A 22,282-nucleotide genomic window follows, 5' to 3' on the forward strand; every position below is an offset into this window, starting at 1 on the left:
TTTTTTACCTTCATCTATGTCTGTATGACCTAATCAAAAGATTGGATGTCAAATAAACAGTAAAGTAGGCCTTAAGAGGATTTTAATGGTGGATATCCAATCACTATTATTTTCCTGTGGTGTGGTCCACATGAGATTTATATCCCTCTCATTTTTGGGATCAAGCCCTAAAATGATCCGTAAAAATGGATGAACAGCATGAATGAAACACATACATGATGGTGGGCCCACAGAGCACCGACCACCAGCCACCGAGCTAGTGGCAGGGGGAGTAGCCAATCCGTTTCCTATTAATGTATAGCCCATTGTAAGAACAGTCAGATACGGATGTAATTTTAGAAGTAAAATAAGAAGATAGAAAGATACTGCCTAAGGATAATAAAACAAGAGATGAGACATAGGAAGTACACATGAGAGAGAGAGAGAGAGAGAGAGAGAGAGAGAGAGAGAGAGAGCCGTAACATATATGAACTAGATCAGGCTGTTCATCAGGAAGGAGGTGGATAGAGAGTAACCTTCCGAGTCCAATCTCCCCAAACATAGCCAGTCTGGCCATGAAGTGGTCCAAAATTTTTACATGAAATGGGGACCATTGGTTATTTTATTTTAACCTTTCAATTATCACAGAAGTCGTGGACCACCTTAAGATCAGACCCATCTGATTCATGGCACATGGCACATACATGGAGGGGCCCACTTAATGAACAGGCCATATCCCACACAAATGTGCCACATTGGCATATGTGGGTGAGTAAGATTAGGATAGCCACTCTTGTAAGCTGCCATCACATATTGAAAGAAAGAGCTGCACGTGATAAGAGAATGGAATCACGTGGCCAATCAGATTGACCTTCTGCCAGGGAACTAACCTTAGCCATGTGCTCATGAATCTACATTCATTGTTTATGATCCCAACACAAACTTCATTTAAAAAAAAAAAAAAAAAAATTCCTTTTCTCTCTCTCTCTCTCTCTCTCTCTCTCTCTCTCTCTCTCTCTCTCTTCTTTCCTACTCTTCCTTCGAAAAAAAATCATGAGGATCCGCTCTATCATTGTTCCCTCGGTCCCGCCGCCATCGCCCAATCCTTCTGATCAAACCATCGCTCGCCATCACTTCCATCACGACCACGACCAAGACTACCACCATCATGGAATCCATGCCATGGATTCTATAATCATAATAGTCGTTGTGGTCATTTCGATTGTCTTGCTTCTCACTGCACTTCTACTTATAGTAACTTTTCGCAGAATCAAGTCTGCGAGAAGCAATGCAGATAGTTCAAGCAACAAGAACACCACCAATGTCCCCATGAGAAAACTTTCCAAATTTGGAGTACTTAGTACCGCCAGTGCGGCTGGGGCTATCAATGCTAGTCCTGGTATGTGGTGCACTAACATTCTTATCAATTTCTATCTCTTATTTGTGAATGGTTCGAAAATCTTTCATGGGTCTTTTTTATTTTTTATTTTTATTTTCAAATTATGCTAAAATTCCAAGTTTTTATTAGCTTTTCGTTATACATTATAGATAGATTTATACCCTATGATGTTGTTGTTGTTTTAAATAAACATATTTTTCCTTACTTTTGGATTCCAGTGGCATGCATTTATGCTACTCTGGTACCAAAGATAGAAAAAATGGGGTATTTATGAAAAGCAGAGGGTGCATATATCATTTATCTTTTTTTTTTTTTTTTCAAGCTCTCATATTAATGTGAACATTTTGTAAAGGATATTTATGGTTTATTTATTTAGTTTTTTTTTTTTTAAAATAAATTATGTATGAATCGTATAAAAAATCACATTCCATTGAGGTTTTGTTATAAACATGCCCCAATAAGGTGCATTTTAGGGGTGTATATATCATATCCATTAATTTTTTTGTTACATTTATGAGCGAATTATGCAAAAGAAAAAGAAAAAAGAAAGAATGAATGAAAGAAAGAAAATGTTGCTCTTTTTATTATTTATTTTTGTTATAAAATATGTAGTAGTGAAAAAAAGGTGTCATGTGTCCTTATTTATTGAATTAATTATTGTTATGTTGGATATTTAATGGTGTGTAGATGTGAGGAATTGTCTCTATATGGGGAATGTGGGCCGTTCAACGTTCTCAAAAAATAGAGGGCAGGTGTTCACCTACAAAGAGCTGGAACAGGCCACAGATGCATTTAGTGAAGGAAATGTGATTGGAAATGGAGGATTTGGAGTGGTTTATAGAGGGACTTTGAGTGATGGGACACTAGCTGCTATTAAGATGTTGAATAGAGAAGGAAAGCAAGGAGAAAGAGAATTCAGAGTAGAGGTATTTCCTTTTTTTTTTTTTTCTTTTCTTTTCATGTTTTTTATTTTTGATTTTGTACTTTTTGGGCTATTAAAATTGGGAAAATAAATGAGTGGAAGGATTTTCATTTTTTAGTGTGGGAGTGGTACATGTCATACTTGTAACCAATATAATATATATATATATATATATATACATACTTACTTAAAAATGTGTTGAGGCTGGCTAAGCTTTCAAGACTGGAATTGATTGGCTATGGACCTCGCCAGGAGTCTGCTTAGAGGCTCAATCATAGAGTTATGACAGGTGATTTGGGCCGGCTTCTCCGGTCTAGAGTCGATTCGTGATTTGTCTGAGTCGGGGGGTGAATTGTCCAAGTGGACCAGGTCCATGGGCCCAATAGGTTGACATGGCTCACCCTGATTTAACTGTGGGGTTGATTATCCCTGAGCTGGGGATAATCAATATTCTACGGAGAGAATTATACCAATTTGATTTGAATTTTGAAAAAAAGAAGAAGCCAGTGAGATGTTTTCTTTTCATGTAGTTGGGCCCTTGATGTAAGAAGCCAGTGAGAAAGCATCCACCTCATTTCTGGGACAGATGGGCCTCACCTTATCTCTTGCTATCTTTCCATTGAAGTGGCTACCATTTGCCCACTTCAGCAGGCCCTCTAAGCATGAAACTTTAGCTGTTTCATTTTCTTCCTGGTGGGCTCCACCAACATACACAAATCATGGCATCTGAGTTTGCATCTGATTATATCATCTCTTATAATTCTATTATCATTTTTTTTAATTGCAGACACCATTTTTTTATTAGACATTAAATCCCACCATCCACATACAAGGTGTGAACTGCACACGTATAAGAAATCTAGACCATCCATGTTTTGGGCCGTGCTCCAAGAATGATAACAATCAGATGATCCTCACACCCAATTGGAGTAACTTTGGCAATTGAATATAGACCTATCGTTGAATCTTTTTATCCATCTATTTATAATCCTGGAAAGTCTTCCCATTGGGCGGATATCATCATCTGCTGATATGAATTTTGAGGTTTGGTCCATCCATAGTAGAGCACATTAAATGAACCGTTCAGATCTTGTTTGTTCATTGCTTGATGATGACAAATGTAGGTGGATCTTTTGAGCCGTTTGCACTCTCCCTACTTGGTTGAACTGCTAGGCTACTGTGCAGACCAACATCACAGGCTCCTTGTATTTGAATTCATGCCCAACGGTAACCTCCAACACCACCTCCACCCTTCCACCTCCCCAAAGAAATATCAGCCACTGGATTGGGCTGCCCGCCTGAGGATCGCCCTAGATTGCGCGAGAGGCCTCGAGTTCCTACATGAGCAAACGGTCCCAACCGTTATCCACAGGGATTTCAAATGCAGCAACATTCTATTGGATGAAAACTACAGAGCCAAGGTGTCTGATTTCGGGCTGGCCAAGACGGGCTCCGACAAGATCAACGGTCAGATCTTGACCCGCGTGCTAGGGACCACTGGATACGTTGCTCCCGAGTGAGTTCATTACTACTTGCCTTATCACACACGTCTACTTGTATTACAAGCATATTTCAAAGTAGAGCCAACATGCTGCTGATTTCGGCTGCATGTCATGCACCTGATAAATGTGGAAGTATTCCATTTGAACCCAGATCCAATACAAAGCTTTGTACCTGTACAATGTGGTATAATAAGTGACCTTTTTAATACAATGTGGTGTGAACGCGTCTAAGTGGGTTTAAGTGCATCTAAGTGACCTTTTTTTAACTGTCTGCTTCGATGCACTTAGACCCACTTAGACCCACACACAGACGTACCTATATACACTTAGGTGCACTTAAACATGGTTGGATACACTTAGATGCAGTTGCAGTCATAGAAAGCTTCCAAGTGGGTCTGGATTCGTCACATTTACATGACCACCATCATCATCATTCTTTCATCAAATACAATATGCACCTAAAAATGCAATTGGATGCACATGATATCCTTCTACTTGTAACTTCTTTTTCATGTTGTTTGATTCTTGAACATGGCCAGTGATGACTAATGCTCTTCTTTTTTTAAATCATAAATCATTCATGACTCTATAAATGTCGGCGGAGGCATCCCACCATTGATCCTGCATGGCTGTAGAACAACCACGGTTTCAAATTGGTCTAACACCAGATCATGTGATTCTTCCAAGCATAGGTAGAAACCCCATAACCATATATCAAAACCACTGGCGTAAGAACGTGAGAGAAGGGATGATCTTTTTTTCATGAAAGCATGCTTTTGTAGGTAACCTATGACACCCAGACACAGATACAGAGAGCCAAATGGGTATAAGAATCCCAATTTCCTAGAATCATTGTAACCCGATTGTAACATGCTATATGGATTTATTTTTATGATTTTTACTGGAAACATTCCATCTATGCTATACTGTTTTTCGGTTTTACTAAAACTTGTACCATTTTAAAGTTTTTTTCAGCTCAGTAAATCTAGATAAACAGTTAACATTTCCCTGACTTTTCAAAGTTAGGGATTTTTACAGCAAAAGATTCCTTGACAAATTTGATTTTTTTACCAAACAATGCCTTCTGTAATTGAAAATCCCACAAAGTGAATTTTCGTGGGTGAAAATGACCAAAATGCCCTAATCTGTCTCTTAATTTTTTTTCTAAGAAAGTGGTGAAATCAAGCATTGTGGTGCACATGTCATGTGTGTATGATATCCAACCCCTCCAAGTTGCAATGCATAATGATGATCAAATGAACCAAAAAAGGCTGAGCCAATTATCAGGTGAGCTCCACCCAAAATCCTCCAAATTCATGTGTCACCCACCTGATGATTGGATCGGCCTGTTGCAACTGTTGGACAGGCTGAATGTAATACACATGATGTGGGCCCCACAATGCTCGGCTTCACCCCTTTTTTAGAAGGAAAAAATAATAATAATAACGAAACAAGTGAGGACATTTTACTCCCTAAAAAGCACTTTCGGAAATTCTTAATTTTCATGAAATCAGTATTCTCGAGGAATGATATGGACAAATTCCAAAAAGAAAAAATGAAAAGAAAAGGTAAGAAAATTGTTAGGATCTTGAAAAAAATTAACCAAATGCAACATGATTTGGTTATCATGTTAATAATGGCATGTCGAGTATATACAAGTACCATCAAAGATGAATTATTGTATCACGGATGTATAAAATATCCACAAGAAGAAAAAGAAAATGCATTAAAGAGATTGTACAAGTACATTTTCTTCTTCAGGATTTGAGATGATGGATGTTGAAGCCATCTATAATTCAAATGTTTGATCTATCAAAAAGATTCACATGTTTTTCTCATCACCCGTCTCCTTTCTTTACTTCAAGGTAATAACAATAGAATTCAATATAGTTTCACATCACATGTGATATAGGTGTTCAGATCGGATCTAATGGTTTCATTGTCCACCAGCGAGACAGGACTCTGAAGCATGCTTTGGGCATCTTGTCAATCATACTATGAAAATATGCAGGGGCTTATCTGAGAAGGGAGCTGTGGAGATAGGGCAGTGTAATCATTCAGAATGTGGTGATTTCTGTAGCTAGAAGGTTCAAATTTAAATGTGTGAATCTTTAGCATGCGTAAGGGAAATAGAAGAGGCAGGAACTTCCCAAAACCTAACAATTGAGAGAGCCAAAGTCATCACTATTCACCATATTCTACCGTAACTGAAATTTGAATCCAACTGCAACACTCCCTCTTCCAACAACAAGACCTGAATTCCCATGGAAAATATTGAGACATCCTAATCTACCTTGGTAGGATTGTATATTGCACCAAATGAATGATCTTTCATGATTACTTCGGAAGGGCTGATTCCTACCCATTTACATATTACACACTCTCTTCACATTCATGATAAATAATCAAAATTGCAAAGAAGCTTCACCAAATAAATCTCTCAAATCCCAAAAAAAAGTTTTTATTTTTATTTTAAAAATTCCTTTTCTTTTAAAGAAACACGTAGATAAAAAAAATAATCAGGACACTAGGACCAAATAAAAAAAAAAAACCCCAGAAGGGAGAATTCGACAAAACAATATGGTCAGTTAATAATTACGTGGCTTTAGAAGCAACCGCCTCCCATTTTCCCCTTCAATGCATTTGTTAAATTCGATTAAGGAAAAGCCATTCTGTGGTTGTTTTAAAGAAGAATGGTGATGTGTTCATTTCTAGAAATCCAAAGCATGTTCATTATTGTTATTTGATATATTTTGGGATAAGAAAGCCTGAGGATGATGAATCTGTTCATGTAGGTATGCACAAACGGGGAAGCTGACCACAAAGTCAGATGTTTACAGTTATGGGGTGGTTCTTCTAGAGCTTCTAACAGGACGAGTACCTGTCGATAACAAAAGGCCTCCCGGAGAGCATATCCTGGTTTCATGGGTTGGTAACTAAAACCTACACTAGAAATTTATTCAACAGCTTTTGCAAACTTGCCAAAAAAAGAAAAGAAAAAAGAAGCTTACTGGGCCCCCACGAAAGCCAGTATCTTAATTGGCATGAGCTCAACTGCTCAAGCTAAGACTCATAATCTAATTACTCTTTTGTGTGAAAATAAATAAATAAAATAATAAAACTCTATTTGCTGTGTTTGAAACAGCAATTTGTAAAAGATTGTTGTGTTTGACACCCATGTCCAACAAACATCTCAGACACATTTCGACTATTCTATTGGGAAGAAAGACTCTTCTATAGGGAAGAAACTTAATGTATCTTCTCTTCTTGTATTTTAGTAGTATTTTGTAGTCTTTATACAGTTCTTACTCTTGGTTTATTTATAGCTACAGAGATATAATTTTCTATATCTTCTGCAGACATAAAAGTAAAACTTACATAATACTTAACATTTTTCAAGGTCGAGGTCTGTTTTCCAGGGTCGCAGTCTTTGTCCGTGTCCAAGTTATGCAGATGCTGTCCAAAATGAAATACAACTGGTTTAGATCATTCAGAAAGAGGACCACCTACAACCTGTCCTATGCTGCAACCCAATTTCTTGTGCCTTCAGAAATTGGGTTTCTATCCCATTCTTGTGAAAAAGGGTTGTAGATTAAATTAAGCTGGAACCTGTTGTAGGTGATCAGTTCTCATTCTAATCTATATACTATCATAATAATCTTAGCACTATCCTGGGGCTTCTATCAGTGGTAGTGTGTTTAACTTTGGCAGTGATAACTCGCCTGCTTCGGGTAGCACTGACAGCATCCTTTAGTGATGCCTCTAACCAAGACTAGATCATGCTAGTATTTGGAAGATATCTAAAGAAAAGGTTTTAGCATATGTATTACCGCTTGAAGCTACTGCAACTGGTTTGGCATGTTATTCTTAGTATAATGTTTTTTTAAGAGGCTGGCCAGTGTATCCCTATCTCTTTAAATTTAAAAATTACATGATTGTACTTTATTTACATCTACAAGTCCATTTTGTAATGGAGTTTACTTCTTTTTATTTATTTATTTATAAATGTGCAATCATTTCATAAAAGGTAACAAAATGTGTATGCATGCTCACAAGTGTGGTTGTCAGAGAAAAGGATGTGTACCACATGTGTATGGGAACCTGCCCATCCACATGCAAGCAAACATGCCAATATGGGAACACGTGCAAAATCTGGGTTTTCCATACGTGGGCTACAGTATTTACATCTTCTGACAATTTCACACCTTAGGTGGTGGGCCATGACATACAAAACAAATGCATGGCTATAAAAATTGTTTCAACCATCAGTTTACTTTATACATTGGGGACAACCGGAGTTAAACGGCCTGATTCTTTAGACAGAAGATCTAAGCATTATTTCCAACCAGATGGAAAGCTCAGATCTTGCACACGCATGTGGAATTAGCAAACCTCATACTTACCTAGATGTTTATGTATGTATGTGTGTAGATATGCATGTATGTGTCAAACAAATTTGCCTTCTCTCCTTGCATATATCAGATTGATGAACCAAAATGTTATACTTAAGTGGGGTTATTTGTTGACATTTCAGGCTCTTCCAAGGTTGACCAATAGAGAGAAAGTGATGGGAATGGTGGACCCACTTCTAGAAGGCCAGTATTTAAAAAAGGAGCTAATTCAGGTCAGTCACCATGAACAAGAACATTACAACCCTCTTGGATTCCATAGAAAGCCCAATCACAGCCATCATTGTCTACCATATCAGTTAGGACCAATGCCCCCAGAATCACTTTATCATCACCTCCAAAATCACAATATGCCCCCAGAATCACTTTATCATCACCTCCAAAATCACAATACTAATCCTCTCTCTCTCTCTCTCTCTCTCTCTCTCTCTCTCTCTCTTCCATTGTGTTTTACAGATAGCGGCCATTGCTGCCATGTGTGTGCAGTCAGAAGCCCATTATAGACCTCTTATGACAGATGTTGTGCAATCTCTCATCCCTCTGGTTAAGAGATTGAGCATGAGTGGTCCCACCACCACCTCCACCAGGTTACAGCACCAGACATGAACTCTCAGGTCTTGATCCATTGAGAAATCCCTAAAGCAGCCTTTTCCACTGATCTCAGAAGACTCATGTGATTGGGAGTTGTAAAAATCACCGCAAAATACTTTAAAACAAGTGCCAAACTATTTAAGACAAGGAAGGAAACTCTAAGCCTAGGTTAGATGAGTTCAACATATTTTGGCTACTGGCTGGGAATTTGTTAACGAAATGCACTTCAAAGAGTTCATTAATGAGAAGCATTTTGAAGAGTTGAGCATACTGTGGATGACGTGGATGTTCTCTGAGAGTTCAATGTATTTTCTTCCCAGTTTCAATTGTAAGTCTACTCTGCCATATCATCAAAAGTGTCATGTTAATCTCTCTCTCTCTCTCTCTCTCTCTCTCTCTCTCTCTCTCTCTCTCTCTCTCTCTCTCTCTCTCTCTCTCTCATCATGAATGGACAATGCCCTCGATTGGACAACTCAAACTTTTTGAGTGTTTCCATGCACATACATGGTTAATAATAAATACACCAACAACCTACATTGAACAAATAAAAAAGACCAAAGATTGGAGGGCTAGGATCTTCCAATTTGAGATATTTTGGAAGGATGGTCCCTCCATCCCTCTCTGTGTGTATTATACAACTATTATACTTCTGGTTCCCATCACACATGAACCATGTCCTTGATTGGACAAAAACTTTCTGGTTGTTGGCATGAAAACCTGGTTAAGAATATATACACCAAATATTTGATGGCTAGGATTTTCCAATTTGGGATATTTTGGAGCACAATCCATCCATGAAGGGGGGCCATCAGATCAATAGCTTGGATAGAACAACCATGAGCTCCACATGGAGAAAACTTGTGCACAATGTAACAGTTCCCTACTAGTCACTGATAGAGAACTCGACCTCATGGTTCTGAATGACGGCATTAGCAGGTGTGGTGTTGATCTTTTTCAGTATAAATTGTTGATATGTGTCAAAAATTGATATTATATATTGCTAATATGATTATCTATCAACTATTGGACTATTAATTGTTTGTTCGGGGAGTTATTTAAAACAATAAGACATTAGGACTATGAGATTAAGAAAAGAGTGTGAGTATATAACATGTATTGATATTTGACATACAAATAGTGAAAAAAAAAAAGAAAAAAAAAAAGAAGAAGGAAAGTAATATCCAATCTGATTTTTTAAAATAATTTTTAAAAAAAACTTTCAAAATTTGCAAGAAAAAGAAGAAGCAAAAATAAATTTACAGTTTCTAAAATGTAAATATTTATTAAAATAACTTAGATCTATGTTTAAATAACATACATCTATCATTCCCCTGAAGAAATTTTGGAAGAAAAAAAATTCAACAAAATACCTAAAAAAAAATACATAAAATGGCTCGAATAAAAATAAATAAATTTAAATCTAGTTGTAAATGGTAGATCTATGTTCAAAACAAACATATATTAACCTAGATCTATCATTCATAATCATATCATTTCCCGAAAATTATTTTTCAAAAAAATACAGAAAATGCCCAAAAAATCAATCCAAAAACAGAAAAACATAGAAAATAATTTTTAAAATCAATACATGTGTGAAATCACTAGATCCATAGTATTAGAAGACTCCTCAAGCATCATAACAACAATATGTAGAAAGGAAAAAGAAATTTATTTTTATTTTTTTAAATACAAAAAATTCGTGCATATATATATATATATATTTTTTAAATAAATTATAAATGCAAATTGAGACCAATTCAGTAGATCCATAGTATTAGAAGACTCAAGCATCATAATAACAATCAGCAAAAAAAGAGTAATTTAACGAAATTGTCTAAAAATTTCGGAACATCCTTGCATTAAAAATAAAATAAATAAATAAACCAAATTGAGATCAAATCAACTACGATTTGATCGAAATGCTTATTAGTATTGTTTTGGTGGGATTCTAGTTTGAAATAGCTAAAAAATATATATTTTTACCTTTTTTTTTTCCATTTTTGCGAAACCGGGCCCCATAGCTTGGAATCCTTTTATTTGATGCAAAAAATAAAAAGAAGAAGAGTTTTTTTTTTTAATCTTTGAATTTAACCTAGATCTGGTCAGAAATGGCTTTGAAACACTCCCTCGCTAAAAAATAAATATATTTTAAATAAAGAAGAAACAACAAAAAACAGGGACCAGATGCAGCCTTTCTATAGCCATATCGGTTCGACTAGATACGACATAACAATATATCGGTGTCGATACAGGACCTTTTTTCCCAATAGATCGATACAGTACCCTATCATGTATCGTTTCCACTGATACAGATATGATATTCACAACTATGCTCATATACATACACACATACATACAATGTTCGAAATATCGGTATTGCGTTACATATCGCATCCTAGGGATACAGATACATCGGTTATCGCACGGGATATATCTCGTTTGTATTGGATAATTTATTGCACTTTTTGGAAAACATGGGGAGACATTGGGAAAATGGTTGAATTTTTCAATGAAACTTCAAGGACTGTTAAAAAAGACCTTAATACACACGTTTAAATCATAACATCTCAAAAAAGAAGTGCGCGTGATAGGTTTCCTTTGTATAGGATCCTTAGTTATGCGTTGTCTTGCTGAACTAATGCAACTATATTCAAATTAAATGCATAACATTTAGACTGTCTGTGATGATTATTTCATCAAACACTCATAAATATTTTGAAATTAGTCTTAATTGACAGCTGGTTGAAGAGAAATTTCGAGGAAAAAAAAACTTTTTATTAATTTTTTAATTAAAATTTGATTTTTATTTTTCAAAAACTAACAAGGACTTAAATTAGTAAATCAACCCTCATACATGCTTGATTTCATGCATGGAGTGCAACATTACAAGCAATTTGGGAGAAATTGGGAAAATTTCGAATTTTTCCCAAATTTCACCAAATCAGACTACCTATACTCAAATTTTGCAATTAGAGTGTATGTGATGATCAGTAGATCAAATACTCCTAAATACTACGAAATTAGTCTCAATTGTTAGCTGGTTGAAGGAAAAATTCAAAAAAAAAAAAAAAAAAAAAAAAAAAAAACATGGAGAACATGAAGAACCAATGGATATCAAAATCAAAGCTCCAACTCCATTATTTTTCATGCAAAACATGAAGAATCAATGGATTTATAACAATTTGACACTGATTTGACATAATTTCAACAAAAAAAAAAGGATCAAAAATTGAAAATGCTCACTAGCTCAAACATGTGGGATATATCAGCACTACCCATGCGTTTCACATCGCACAGGTGGGATACAAGATATATCGTGGGATATATTGGCCGATATCATTGATATTTAAAACATTGCATACATACATACATACATACATATAGAGAGAGAGGAATGCTCACCTGCGCACCTTCTTACGTGAGCACTTGTGCGCACCTTTGCACACGTGTATTAGGCACAAAATCCGAACAGTCAACGTGATGTGGCATCCCTTGAAACCTACAAGCCCAACTTTTCGCTCGATACAAAACTCTGGTGGGCCATGGCAAAAGGAAACAGTTTCCTCCCTTGATTTGCATTTCTCTTTGCTATGGCCCACTAGAGTTGTGGATCAGGTTGAAAATTGGACCCATAGAGTTTCAAGGGGTGCCGCATCACGTGGACTGTTCAGATTCTGTGCCTAAGACACATGTGCAAAGATGCGCACGGGTCCTCACCTAAGAAGGTGCGCAGGTGACATTCCTCTCTCTCTCTCTCTCTCTCTCTCTCTCTCTCTCTCTCTCTCTCTCTCTCTCTCTCTCTCTATATATATATATATATATATATATATATATAAATGGTACTATAAGGTCGACCTCATGGGAACTTCCCATGAGGTCGAGCTATGTGGGCCCCACAGTGATGTGTGTCGAACATCAACACCGTGCATTTTATGGGTCCCCTTTAGGTTATAGGATATCCCAAAAATCAGCCATATACAGAACTCAGGTGGGCCATACCATCTAAAACCATGTGAAAACATGCCTAAAACATATAAAGTCACTTGGTGGGGCTACTTGAGTTTTGGATGCGGCTGAAACTTAGCCTGACTCCTCATCCAAATGGGACACACACAATGGATGGGCTGGATTTGTGAACCACATCTTGGTGGGCCCAATAAAAGGTTATGAATGTTTTAATGGGAGCGTAACCCCTCTCAACTGTTGTATGTGGTGTGGCCCACCCAAGTTATGGATTGACTTGATTTTTAAGCCCGTGGCCCACCATGGAATGGTGCATCTCACTGATGGGGTAGATGTTCGACACACATCATGGTGGGGCCCACACAGCTCGACCTCATAGTACTCTATATATATATATATATATATATATATATATATATATATATATATATATATATATCGTCATCATAGCCTTCTCCTAGGTACTTGGGATTGACTTCACATATCTTGTTTCACCAATTGCAAGATTCAAAATTGGAATTCTCATGATTGATTGACAAAAAATTAGCGACCAACAATATATGTTTGTGTATGTGATTGAGCCTTGAACTAGTGGTTTTGCAATTGGTAAATCCAAAGGGTCCATCTAGTGGGACTGCCATGGGTGGCCCATTGTATGAGAGGCACATAGACCAGAGAATCCTTGGGCATCTAATTAATAGAATTTTCCAACTTTGAAAAACGAATATATCGTTTGAGTTTTCATGTCTCTCTTGCATGTTGGGCACAAAGCATGTTCCAATTTGTGATCTTGCCTCCTGTATTTATCTACAACGCAAAACCTAAGTTTCCCTTTCTAGTTCTTTTCTTCTCATCCTTTCAAAATCTCTTCTTGTTCGTTTTCCCTTCTATTTCCTTCTACAAGAACCCAAACCAAGTTTCCAAAACTCAATCCTTCTTTCTCACTTCAAGAAACCCAAACCCTAACTTCCGAATTCAGTCCTTTTCCAATCCAAGCCCTTGCTTCCCAATTCAATCCTTTTCCAATCCAAACCCAAACTTCCTATCCAACCTCAACCTCAGTCTTCTAAAATCCCCTTCTTTTTCAACAGATTCAAAGAAAAAAGAGTCAGCTACAGCATGGCTATGGTACCACTACAGTAATTTGCAATATTTTTAAAAAAATGAAAAGCAATTACCTTTTCATTTTCAATAGTTTTGCCCATCTCACTTTCTGGGTTCCGATGTCGATTTGGAGTGGAAGATTTCAAGGACAGGACCGTGAATAGCCATGAGATGTTGGAGATCATACGACAATTGGATGTGTATCTGATAATGTGCAGTCCCTTCAAGGTCAGATCCAAGTGTTGGGAGCCCACAAAGGGAGGAAGACTCAAGATGAGTCTGACAACGTTGATGATAAAAATGGAGAGAGCAAGATTGAGAATCATATTCTTTTGAGTAGCCTTAGTAGCATTCTTTCAAGACCTGATGGATTAACAAAGAAAAATATTAGATGTAATATAATAATTTCTTAGTTAAATAGGAAATAAGTACCAAAAATTAGAGAATGAATATCAATATAGTTTTTTTGAAATGTGAAAATTTTTATTAAGAAAAAACCAAGAAGAAAAGACAGACTACCATCAGCAAATGCTCCTCTCATACTTTGCAAACCAGCCATTGTAGAAAAAAAAAAAAAAAAAAAGGAATCCCATAGAACTTATGACCAAAGCGAGACGAACTTCAATCATCTAAATCTCACCCCAATTTTGCAAGATGTCCACCACAGAACACCCTCAGAAGTCCTACCTCGCCAACATCTATTTAACAATAATAACTACATCTTTTTTAAAGATTCTACCGACACAACTTCATCCTCAAAAATTATTCTATTTATCTATTTCCACATACCCCAAAAAACACCATCTACCACATGATCCCCTTTCGTCCTTCCAACGGCCCATGGTGCCATTCTGACATCAGTTCAATGACAAAATTACTGAAGGTCCAAGAGATCCCAAGTCAATCAAGGAAAGAACGATTCACTGATTCTTCCTCTTCCCTGCACATGAAACACATAGTAGGAAAGGACATGTTACACTACTTGTAGTTATCCAAAGTTAAGGTTTTGTTGGAATCTATAGCATTGTGTATTAATGAGAGAACAAAATACAACAAATACCAAACTTGGGACATATAGAGTACGGGAATCGAGTCCAATACAGTACTAAACTACATTGTGAAGACGCTTCAAAAATGATTTTTATATATAAGCAGAAACAATTTAAGATTTGTTCAGATGGGGTACCTACAAACTCAATGCCTTACCAATGTAACTGAATGCAGCTCCAACAATCCAAAATATTGAAACTATTCCAATCATTATCTTACAACAGTCCGATAAAATAAAACACTAAGAATAGAACCAAGAAGTGCAATGTCCAGCCCTTTGAATAGAATTATATATCACTTACAATAGAAATAGATAAAAAAAAAATTCTTCTGAGAAAGTCTTTAGGTGGAAGAAGAAAAGTTAAAGTTATCCGAAGCAACTTGACGTCTACATTCAAATATGTGCAAACTTGTGGACGCTGGAGGGTGGATTTCCCGAGGGATGGGAGATCGACTCTCTCTTCCACTAGTTGCCTCACTCGATGGCTTTCATTTGGGGGTTAAAAAGTGTTATATTTGACCAGAGTCGCCATTAACTAATTATTATGATCCTACAGTCGGTTAGGCCCTATAGAAATGCTTAAGATTGAGAACCCGAAGATCCTTAACCCTAAGATGACTCGTGAGTTTTCGTTCCAGAGATTCCGAATAAGGGATTGCGGTTACAGAGAGGGAAGGTGTTAGGCACCTACTTTGCCCATACGAATGTACGGTCCTTCACAAGATCTGACTAATTTCCGAGGAATAAGATTAGTTCTCGCATGCAGAAAATGTAATGCGATACAATGACAATGGTGATTGATTGATCTGAATTTCTGATGGGCAAGATCTGATTATATCAGCAAGCTGCAAAGCATACATTCGAAACGATCGAGCGTAGGGTGCACAATAGGTAGAAATGGGATGTATGGGATGATTGATGATGTATTGATGTTTATGATAAAACGATGACTAACTGGCTAATGTTTTTAATGTGGTAATTCCGATTATATCGGCAAGCTACAAAGCATACGCCCGCCAGTCAGATACGAGAAAATGATGTAATGCTGATATACATGAGGAGTAAGGGGGTTAAGAAGGGAATCAATGTTGCACAACGCTAATGCTCTGATTTGATGAAACTGATTGAAGCTTGAGTGGTTGGATGAACGATAGTATCACGAGGCTAGATCGAGTGGCTTGGATTAGGACTTAGATAGGTCAGGAGACTCAGGTTCAGGCTAGGCTAGGCTAGACTAGGGCTGGACTCTCTCTCTCTCTCTCTCTCTCTCTCCTTGGTGGAAGGATGGAAGGGGACTCCTTGCGTGAGAAGGGATGGTTGAAAATGGGAGTGGATGAGTCCCTTCTAGATGTCTTGGATGCTTGAAATGAGAAGGGGATGGGGTAATTTATAGCCTCCAAACCCAATTTTCTTATAATTCCCGGTGATCCTATGAGAAAAAGGTGGTTGAAGGGTTAGGATTGGAGATTGTCACATGACATCATCTCATGGGTTGGATGAGGTATTAAAAGTGTATTTTTGGGTAAGGAGATGGGCATCAGAGTAAATACATCTCAACCGCACACTTAGGGTCTGGAAAAGGAAGATTCCACATGTTTGAGGGACGTCACCCAAAAGAGGGGGAGTGACAAGTGGCCAGCGGCAAGATAGACTCCGCTGGTCCCCACCTAGACTCCCTACTTTGGCAGACAGCCTCCTCCAAGCCTATAGAGGCTCTGCTATGAAGGTTGCTGCTTTGAGGTTTTGTATATTTCTCCAATTGGGCTTGCTTTTAATCTTGGGTTCGGGCTTGGTTTTGGGCTTAACTAGGTGAGTCGACTAGGTTGTTGGATCGGGTAGACTGAAGGGTGAGTTGACTTAGCGAGTTGACCGGGTGAGTTAACTTGTCGAGCTGACTCCAGGCTCTAGGGTTTTAGGTTCATAGGGTTTAGGTTGACTAGGTTGAGTGGGTGGAATGGGCTGAGTTTAGGGTTTAGGATTGGGGTTCTTACGGTTTAGGCTTTTAGGGTTAGGGTTTAGGACTAGGGTTTGGCGCCATACACCTTCCTATGTGTCCTATGCTGCTTCCACCAAGGTCAAAACCCTCGAATCCAACCAGTCCAATGGCACAAACTTCCACAGAGAGAGGGGGTCAACCATCCATCAATTCAAACTCAATCAGCTTATCAGCCTGGGGTGGGATGAGGATATCATCCTCATGCACAAAGTCAATGGTTTAGTCATCAATACCATCGATTCAATGCCCCACCATGGATGGAAGATGCCTTAAAACTGTCCTGAAATGGAGGACCCTAACCCTTGAATTAATGACATAGAGAAAGAAGATTAGAAAATAAAATTTGCATCAATGGTCCAAAAAAGGGGAAAAGACTTGATGGTGGGGATATTCCAATATCAGAGACTTTTAGAGTATCACTCATCCACGATAGTCTCATCATATCAACACTTGAGAACCTGAAATTGCTCTGCTTGTATGGATTTAGCACACAAGGACACTATGCACATCCTGGTGCATCAGGACCTTCAATTCCTCATTACTAGAATGCTGCTTATAGTATTACGGATAACATCTGGACAATTCTAGGAATCTTGTGTGCATAAGAACAAACTGTTAGAAACTTAACAAGCAGGTAAAGGCTTGGTGAGTTGACATGATTCAGATTGGTGGGTAGCCGATATTAGCCTTTGGAAATTTGGTGGCCTTGACAACCACCACTAAGGACTGCATTGTATTTGGATATTAGTTCATATGATTTTTGTTCTATGCAGTTTGCCGCTTGGTAGTTTGTATCTTTCATTTTTGCAGTATTCTCAATTGGTTATGGGTGAGTTAACAAGGTATTTACAAAGCATCTCATTTTGCAATTTTATGGGATCGCCGCATACCAATCAAACTAATGGGGAGATTTTATAGGATGGCTATAAGACCGCCATGCTTTATGGGACAAGATGTTGGGCAGTCAAGAAACAACATATCAGATGTGTGGTGTGGCTTAAACAAGGACACTAAGATGATGAGTGGCAAGACGAGAAAGGATAGAACTTGAAATGAATGCATTTGAGGGAACTTAGGGGTATTACCAATAGGTAATAAAATGAGGGAAAGTAGACTTGGCCATGTATAACGGAGACCAAGAACTGCTCCAGTTGGGAGTGAGTTGGTTCAAGTTGAATGCTCTAAAAGAGAAAGGTAAAGGCCCAAAAGGATATGTGGGTGGAGGTAGTAAGAAAATATCTGATGAACTATGTTTTAACCAAGGAGATGGCCCTTGATAGATAGGCATGGAAGAACAGGATTCGTATAGCCGACCCATTTAGTTGCGATAAGGCTTTGGTGGTGGTGATGATGATGATGATCTTGCAGTAATCTCAATCTGTATTCAGAGCAAAATATTGGAACATACACTGTTATCCACATTGAATATACAATGTTATCCACATTGTAAGAGTTAAGAGTACTTTGGTACTTCATTGAATCTATAATTGCTAAGAGTAAGTCACTGAGCATGATTCGAGATTTGAGTTACTAAAAATCTACAAGGTAAACAAGAGTTAAAGTTATATAAGCACATACAAAAATCACATGTAAAGCCCTTTCAACAACTACTAAAGCAAGATATTGACAATAAGTCTCTGAATTTTCACCTTTGAACTAGGCAGCTTTGATTGTTTTGTACTGTTTAAAGCACTAGCAGGCAAAGTTCAAGCCATACTTCAATCTTTTCAATAATTGGGATGGCCAACGGATTGCAGGAGGTAAAAACATGACAACCAGAATTTGATACTTCAGATCTTTAACAGTTGAAAAAGTGGGACAAATCCACCATGCCAAAGATGTGCTATGGCCATGAGCATGAATAGCACAGAAATATTTCTGTTTTTAAATTACACTTTTTAACAGGGGCATGAATCTGAGTGATTTAACCCAATGCCCATTGTATGCAACCACCACTCTTGCAACCCACAAAATCCAAGCTTTAAGAATTCTAAAATCTTCAGCTGTGGAAACAATGAGAGATTCATGTTCAGAAATGCTCCGAATAGTGATCTTCAGAGAAATCCCAACCGAACCGTTCTTGATTTCTTGATTGATTCTTCCATTGCCTCTGAAAGAAACAAAGGCAGCTTGTGGGATGGTTGATCTCTTTGTATATTTTCTTTTATTTCTTAACATGTATGAGTATGACACAAAAGACTTGGATGTACCTTCTGCTAATCTCTCATCAAGATTAAGATTTTCTTGATTTCCGTGTTGATTTTGATAATAATAGTAGTGGCACTTCAATGATAAAGATCATATCTTCACACAGGAATACAGGGAGTTGCCTTTCCACTTTGAACACATTTAAATCATATAACTGCATTTCTCTGCCCCCATGGCTCAGAATGAGCTCAGATGGCCCATTAGGCTTATGGGCCAAAACACCATGGGAACGGGCTTAGAACTGTTTTTAGGCTCGTTTGGCTGATTAAATCTGAATTTCCCAGGCCAATTAAAAAAATGGACCAAGCTTAGGCCTAGGTTTGACAACTTCTCTATTCAGCCTGAAATCATGTTACAGGTTCGCCACAGCCTGAATTTCAGGCATGAATAATAAAGATGCTGCCTTCAGGCTTGAATTTCTGGCTGAGTAATAAATGCACTTGCCATGGCCCAGCCTGATCAGGACCAACACCCCCACCCCCCATTTCACCATGTGTCCTCTACCATGCCTCCCCACTGGAAACAGTTCACGATTGCCCTTCTGAATTCCATTCCCTCCATCCAGACACAGAAGGTTAGCTTGCCAATTTCTGCTTCAATGTTTATTAAGCTCGCATATGGAATTCCATATAAGATTCTTCACTCGGTGCATCAATATTCTTAACCTTCAACTGATATCAGCTCACCAATAATCCATGCAGGAACAAGACCCTCCTTCAAAATGGTGAAACCGTATCCGATCTCTAACCACAACCTTCCGTTTAAAAACCATCGAGAAAAGCTTAATGGCAGAGTGACAGTCCCTACAGATACGAATATTCTTTACAATCCGTATCAGCGATCCAGGTTCTGTGCTGATAAGCCCAAAAGCAACTGCTAATTTCTCACTGTGATAACCAACTAGACCTTCCTTCTCCTCTTCATCTACATCAAACACAACCCCCTTTGTCTCTGCAGTATGTCCAACCTTCCTAATCTCTCTAACAATCTCCTCCCATGCTAAATATATCTCGTCTGTTTTTTCATGCGATCTATCTCCTGCTACAAACTCATGAACAACACCATTCACCTCGATTGAACTAGACCCAGGGACCCGCTTAATTCTTCTTCTTCTCATAGTTTTCCTGACTTCTTCAGCATCATCTCCTTTATTGGATTCCACATAAATGTTTGAAAGGAGAATATAACGCCCATCATGGTCCCAGTCAGATTCTATCAGAAAATTTCCCACCCTTTGTGCCATTTCAACATCATTATGGATTCTGCATGCACCGAGCAGTGCACCCCATACAACATTATCTGGTTTTATTGGCATGGAAGCAATGAACCTTTCTGCTTCCTCCAACAAACCAGCACGACCAAGAAGATCAACCATGCACGCATAATGATCCAACTCTGCTTTGATTCCTTGCACGTTAACCATTGTGTTGAAGTAGTAGAATCCCTTCTCAACCTGACCCGTGTGGCTACAAGCACACAAAACTGCAATGTAGGATATGCGGTCTGGCCTGATTCCTTCATCCTTCATCCGCTCAAAAAGGCAAAGTGACTCCTCTCCATGCCCATTAATCGCCAGCCCATAAATAGCTGCTGTGTACGTAAAAACATCCTTAAGAAAAGATGAACCAAAGACTTGCATTGCGAGATTGATGCTTCCACATTTTGCATACATGTCAATGAGAGCTGCTGAAAGTATTGAATCTATTTTGTTACGATTCTTTTGTAAGTAAGTGTGAATCCAAATCCCATGACTTAGAGCTCCCAATTGAGAACAAGCAGAAAGAACACTCACCAGAACAGCATCATTCAGTTCCCAACCAAACAACTGCATCTCCTCAAACAGTGCCACTGCCTCCTTCGGGCGTCCATTTTGAGAATACCCAGAAATCATTGCAACCCATGTAACAAGATTTCTCGTGGGCATTTCATCAAATATCTGACGAGCATTATCCAAACAACCAAACTTGACTAGCCCACTTATCAAACTATTCCAAGAAACTGTATTCCTTTCAGGCATTTTGTTGAAGAGCTTTAAAGCATCTGAAATCTTGCCATTCCTAACACACCCATTAATCAGAGAGTTCCATGACACGACATCCAATTCATTACTTTCGTCAAACACCCTCTGGGCATCATCCAGCCTGCCACAAACAGAGTAGAACTGAATGATCGAATTGCCCACAAAGACATCACCACGAATAGAGTTCTTGACAACCATCGAATGGAACTGTTGGCCCAAGCTCAATGCGAGGGAGTTGGCACAAGTTTGGAGGAGGAAAGTGAAGGTGAAGTTGTTGGGGGCGAGATACAATTCGTGAATTCGATCGAACACGAGGAGTGCATTTGAGAGGGAGTCCAGGCAACATCGACGGGCGAGGCCGCGGATTACAGTATTGAATAGGAAGAGAGTGCGGGAAGATGGGGTGTGGAAGAGGAGGAGAAGAGCATAATCGATGTCACCAGAGGGGTCGAGGGAGGCAAAGGAGATGATGGGACGAAGGGAAGGCGGGGGGTGTGAGAGGCCTCGGATGATGAGGCAGGCGTGGGCTTGCTTGAAATCGGTCATGGATTTGCATTTCTGGAAGAAGGAGATGAGATTGTGGGGATTTAGATGTGAGGGTTTGATGGGCATCTGTGTTCGGAATATGGAGGGAAGGTTTTGAAATTATGTTTCTATCTAACAACTTTTTTCAATGTTAAAAGCAAATGGCGGGAAGACCGACGTAGTTGAATGGGCATCAAAAGGACCACACCGCACGTGTATGAGATCTAATCCGATCATCAGAGGACCGCCCTTCCCAAGACAATGCGATGTAGCAATGATGTGTTAATGAAATCCAATCCGTCCATCGCAACACATGTTTCCAATGTTAGGAGGGCCTGTATCCTGAGTGGATCAGATTTATCATGTAGAAGGTCAGACCAATCTGATGGATTGATTGGATGTCGCATCCATGTTCCGTGCACTTTGCAACTTAAAACCTGAAAACTCTATATTCAAAAATCTGTTTGAATCGTGCGGTCCCGGTGGAGCCTATCTCGTTATTAGTCTAGAAGCTTTGTGGGTCCACCCTGATGTATGTGTTTTATAAAGTTCATTTCAGGGCATCATCTAAAAAAATGAGACACATCCAGAGCTCAAGTGAACCACATCACAT

At 38.4% G+C, this 22,282-nt stretch overlaps 2 protein-coding genes across 2 annotated transcripts; one reads left to right on the forward strand and one right to left on the reverse strand.

Moving 5' to 3' along the window:
• Positions 1–961: 961 nt before the first annotated feature.
• LOC131231211 (probable serine/threonine-protein kinase PBL7) lies at positions 962–9,168 on the forward strand. The gene is made up of 6 exons (XM_058227329.1): positions 962–1,378; positions 2,066–2,304; positions 3,425–3,816; positions 6,598–6,730; positions 8,337–8,426; positions 8,668–9,168. Exons 1-6 carry the CDS (start codon positions 1,033–1,035, stop codon positions 8,815–8,817), a joined length of 1,350 nt encoding a protein of 449 aa, XP_058083312.1. The 5' UTR covers positions 962–1,032; the 3' UTR covers positions 8,818–9,168.
• Positions 9,169–18,455: 9,287 nt separating this feature from the next.
• LOC131231210 (pentatricopeptide repeat-containing protein At5g66520-like) lies at positions 18,456–21,799 on the reverse strand. The gene is made up of 2 exons (XM_058227328.1): positions 19,127–21,799; positions 18,456–19,026 (listed from the first exon to the last, which is right to left on the reverse strand). The coding sequence occupies exon 1, from the start codon at positions 21,754–21,756 to the stop codon at positions 19,807–19,809; it is 1,950 nt and encodes a 649-aa protein (XP_058083311.1). The 5' UTR covers positions 21,757–21,799; the 3' UTR covers positions 18,456–19,026; positions 19,127–19,806.
• Between the last annotated feature and the right edge of the window lie 483 nt (positions 21,800–22,282).

Source organism: Magnolia sinica, chromosome 17 (genome assembly GCF_029962835.1).
Source record: "Magnolia sinica isolate HGM2019 chromosome 17, MsV1, whole genome shotgun sequence".
Taxonomy (NCBI): Eukaryota; Viridiplantae; Streptophyta; class Magnoliopsida; order Magnoliales; family Magnoliaceae; genus Magnolia; species Magnolia sinica.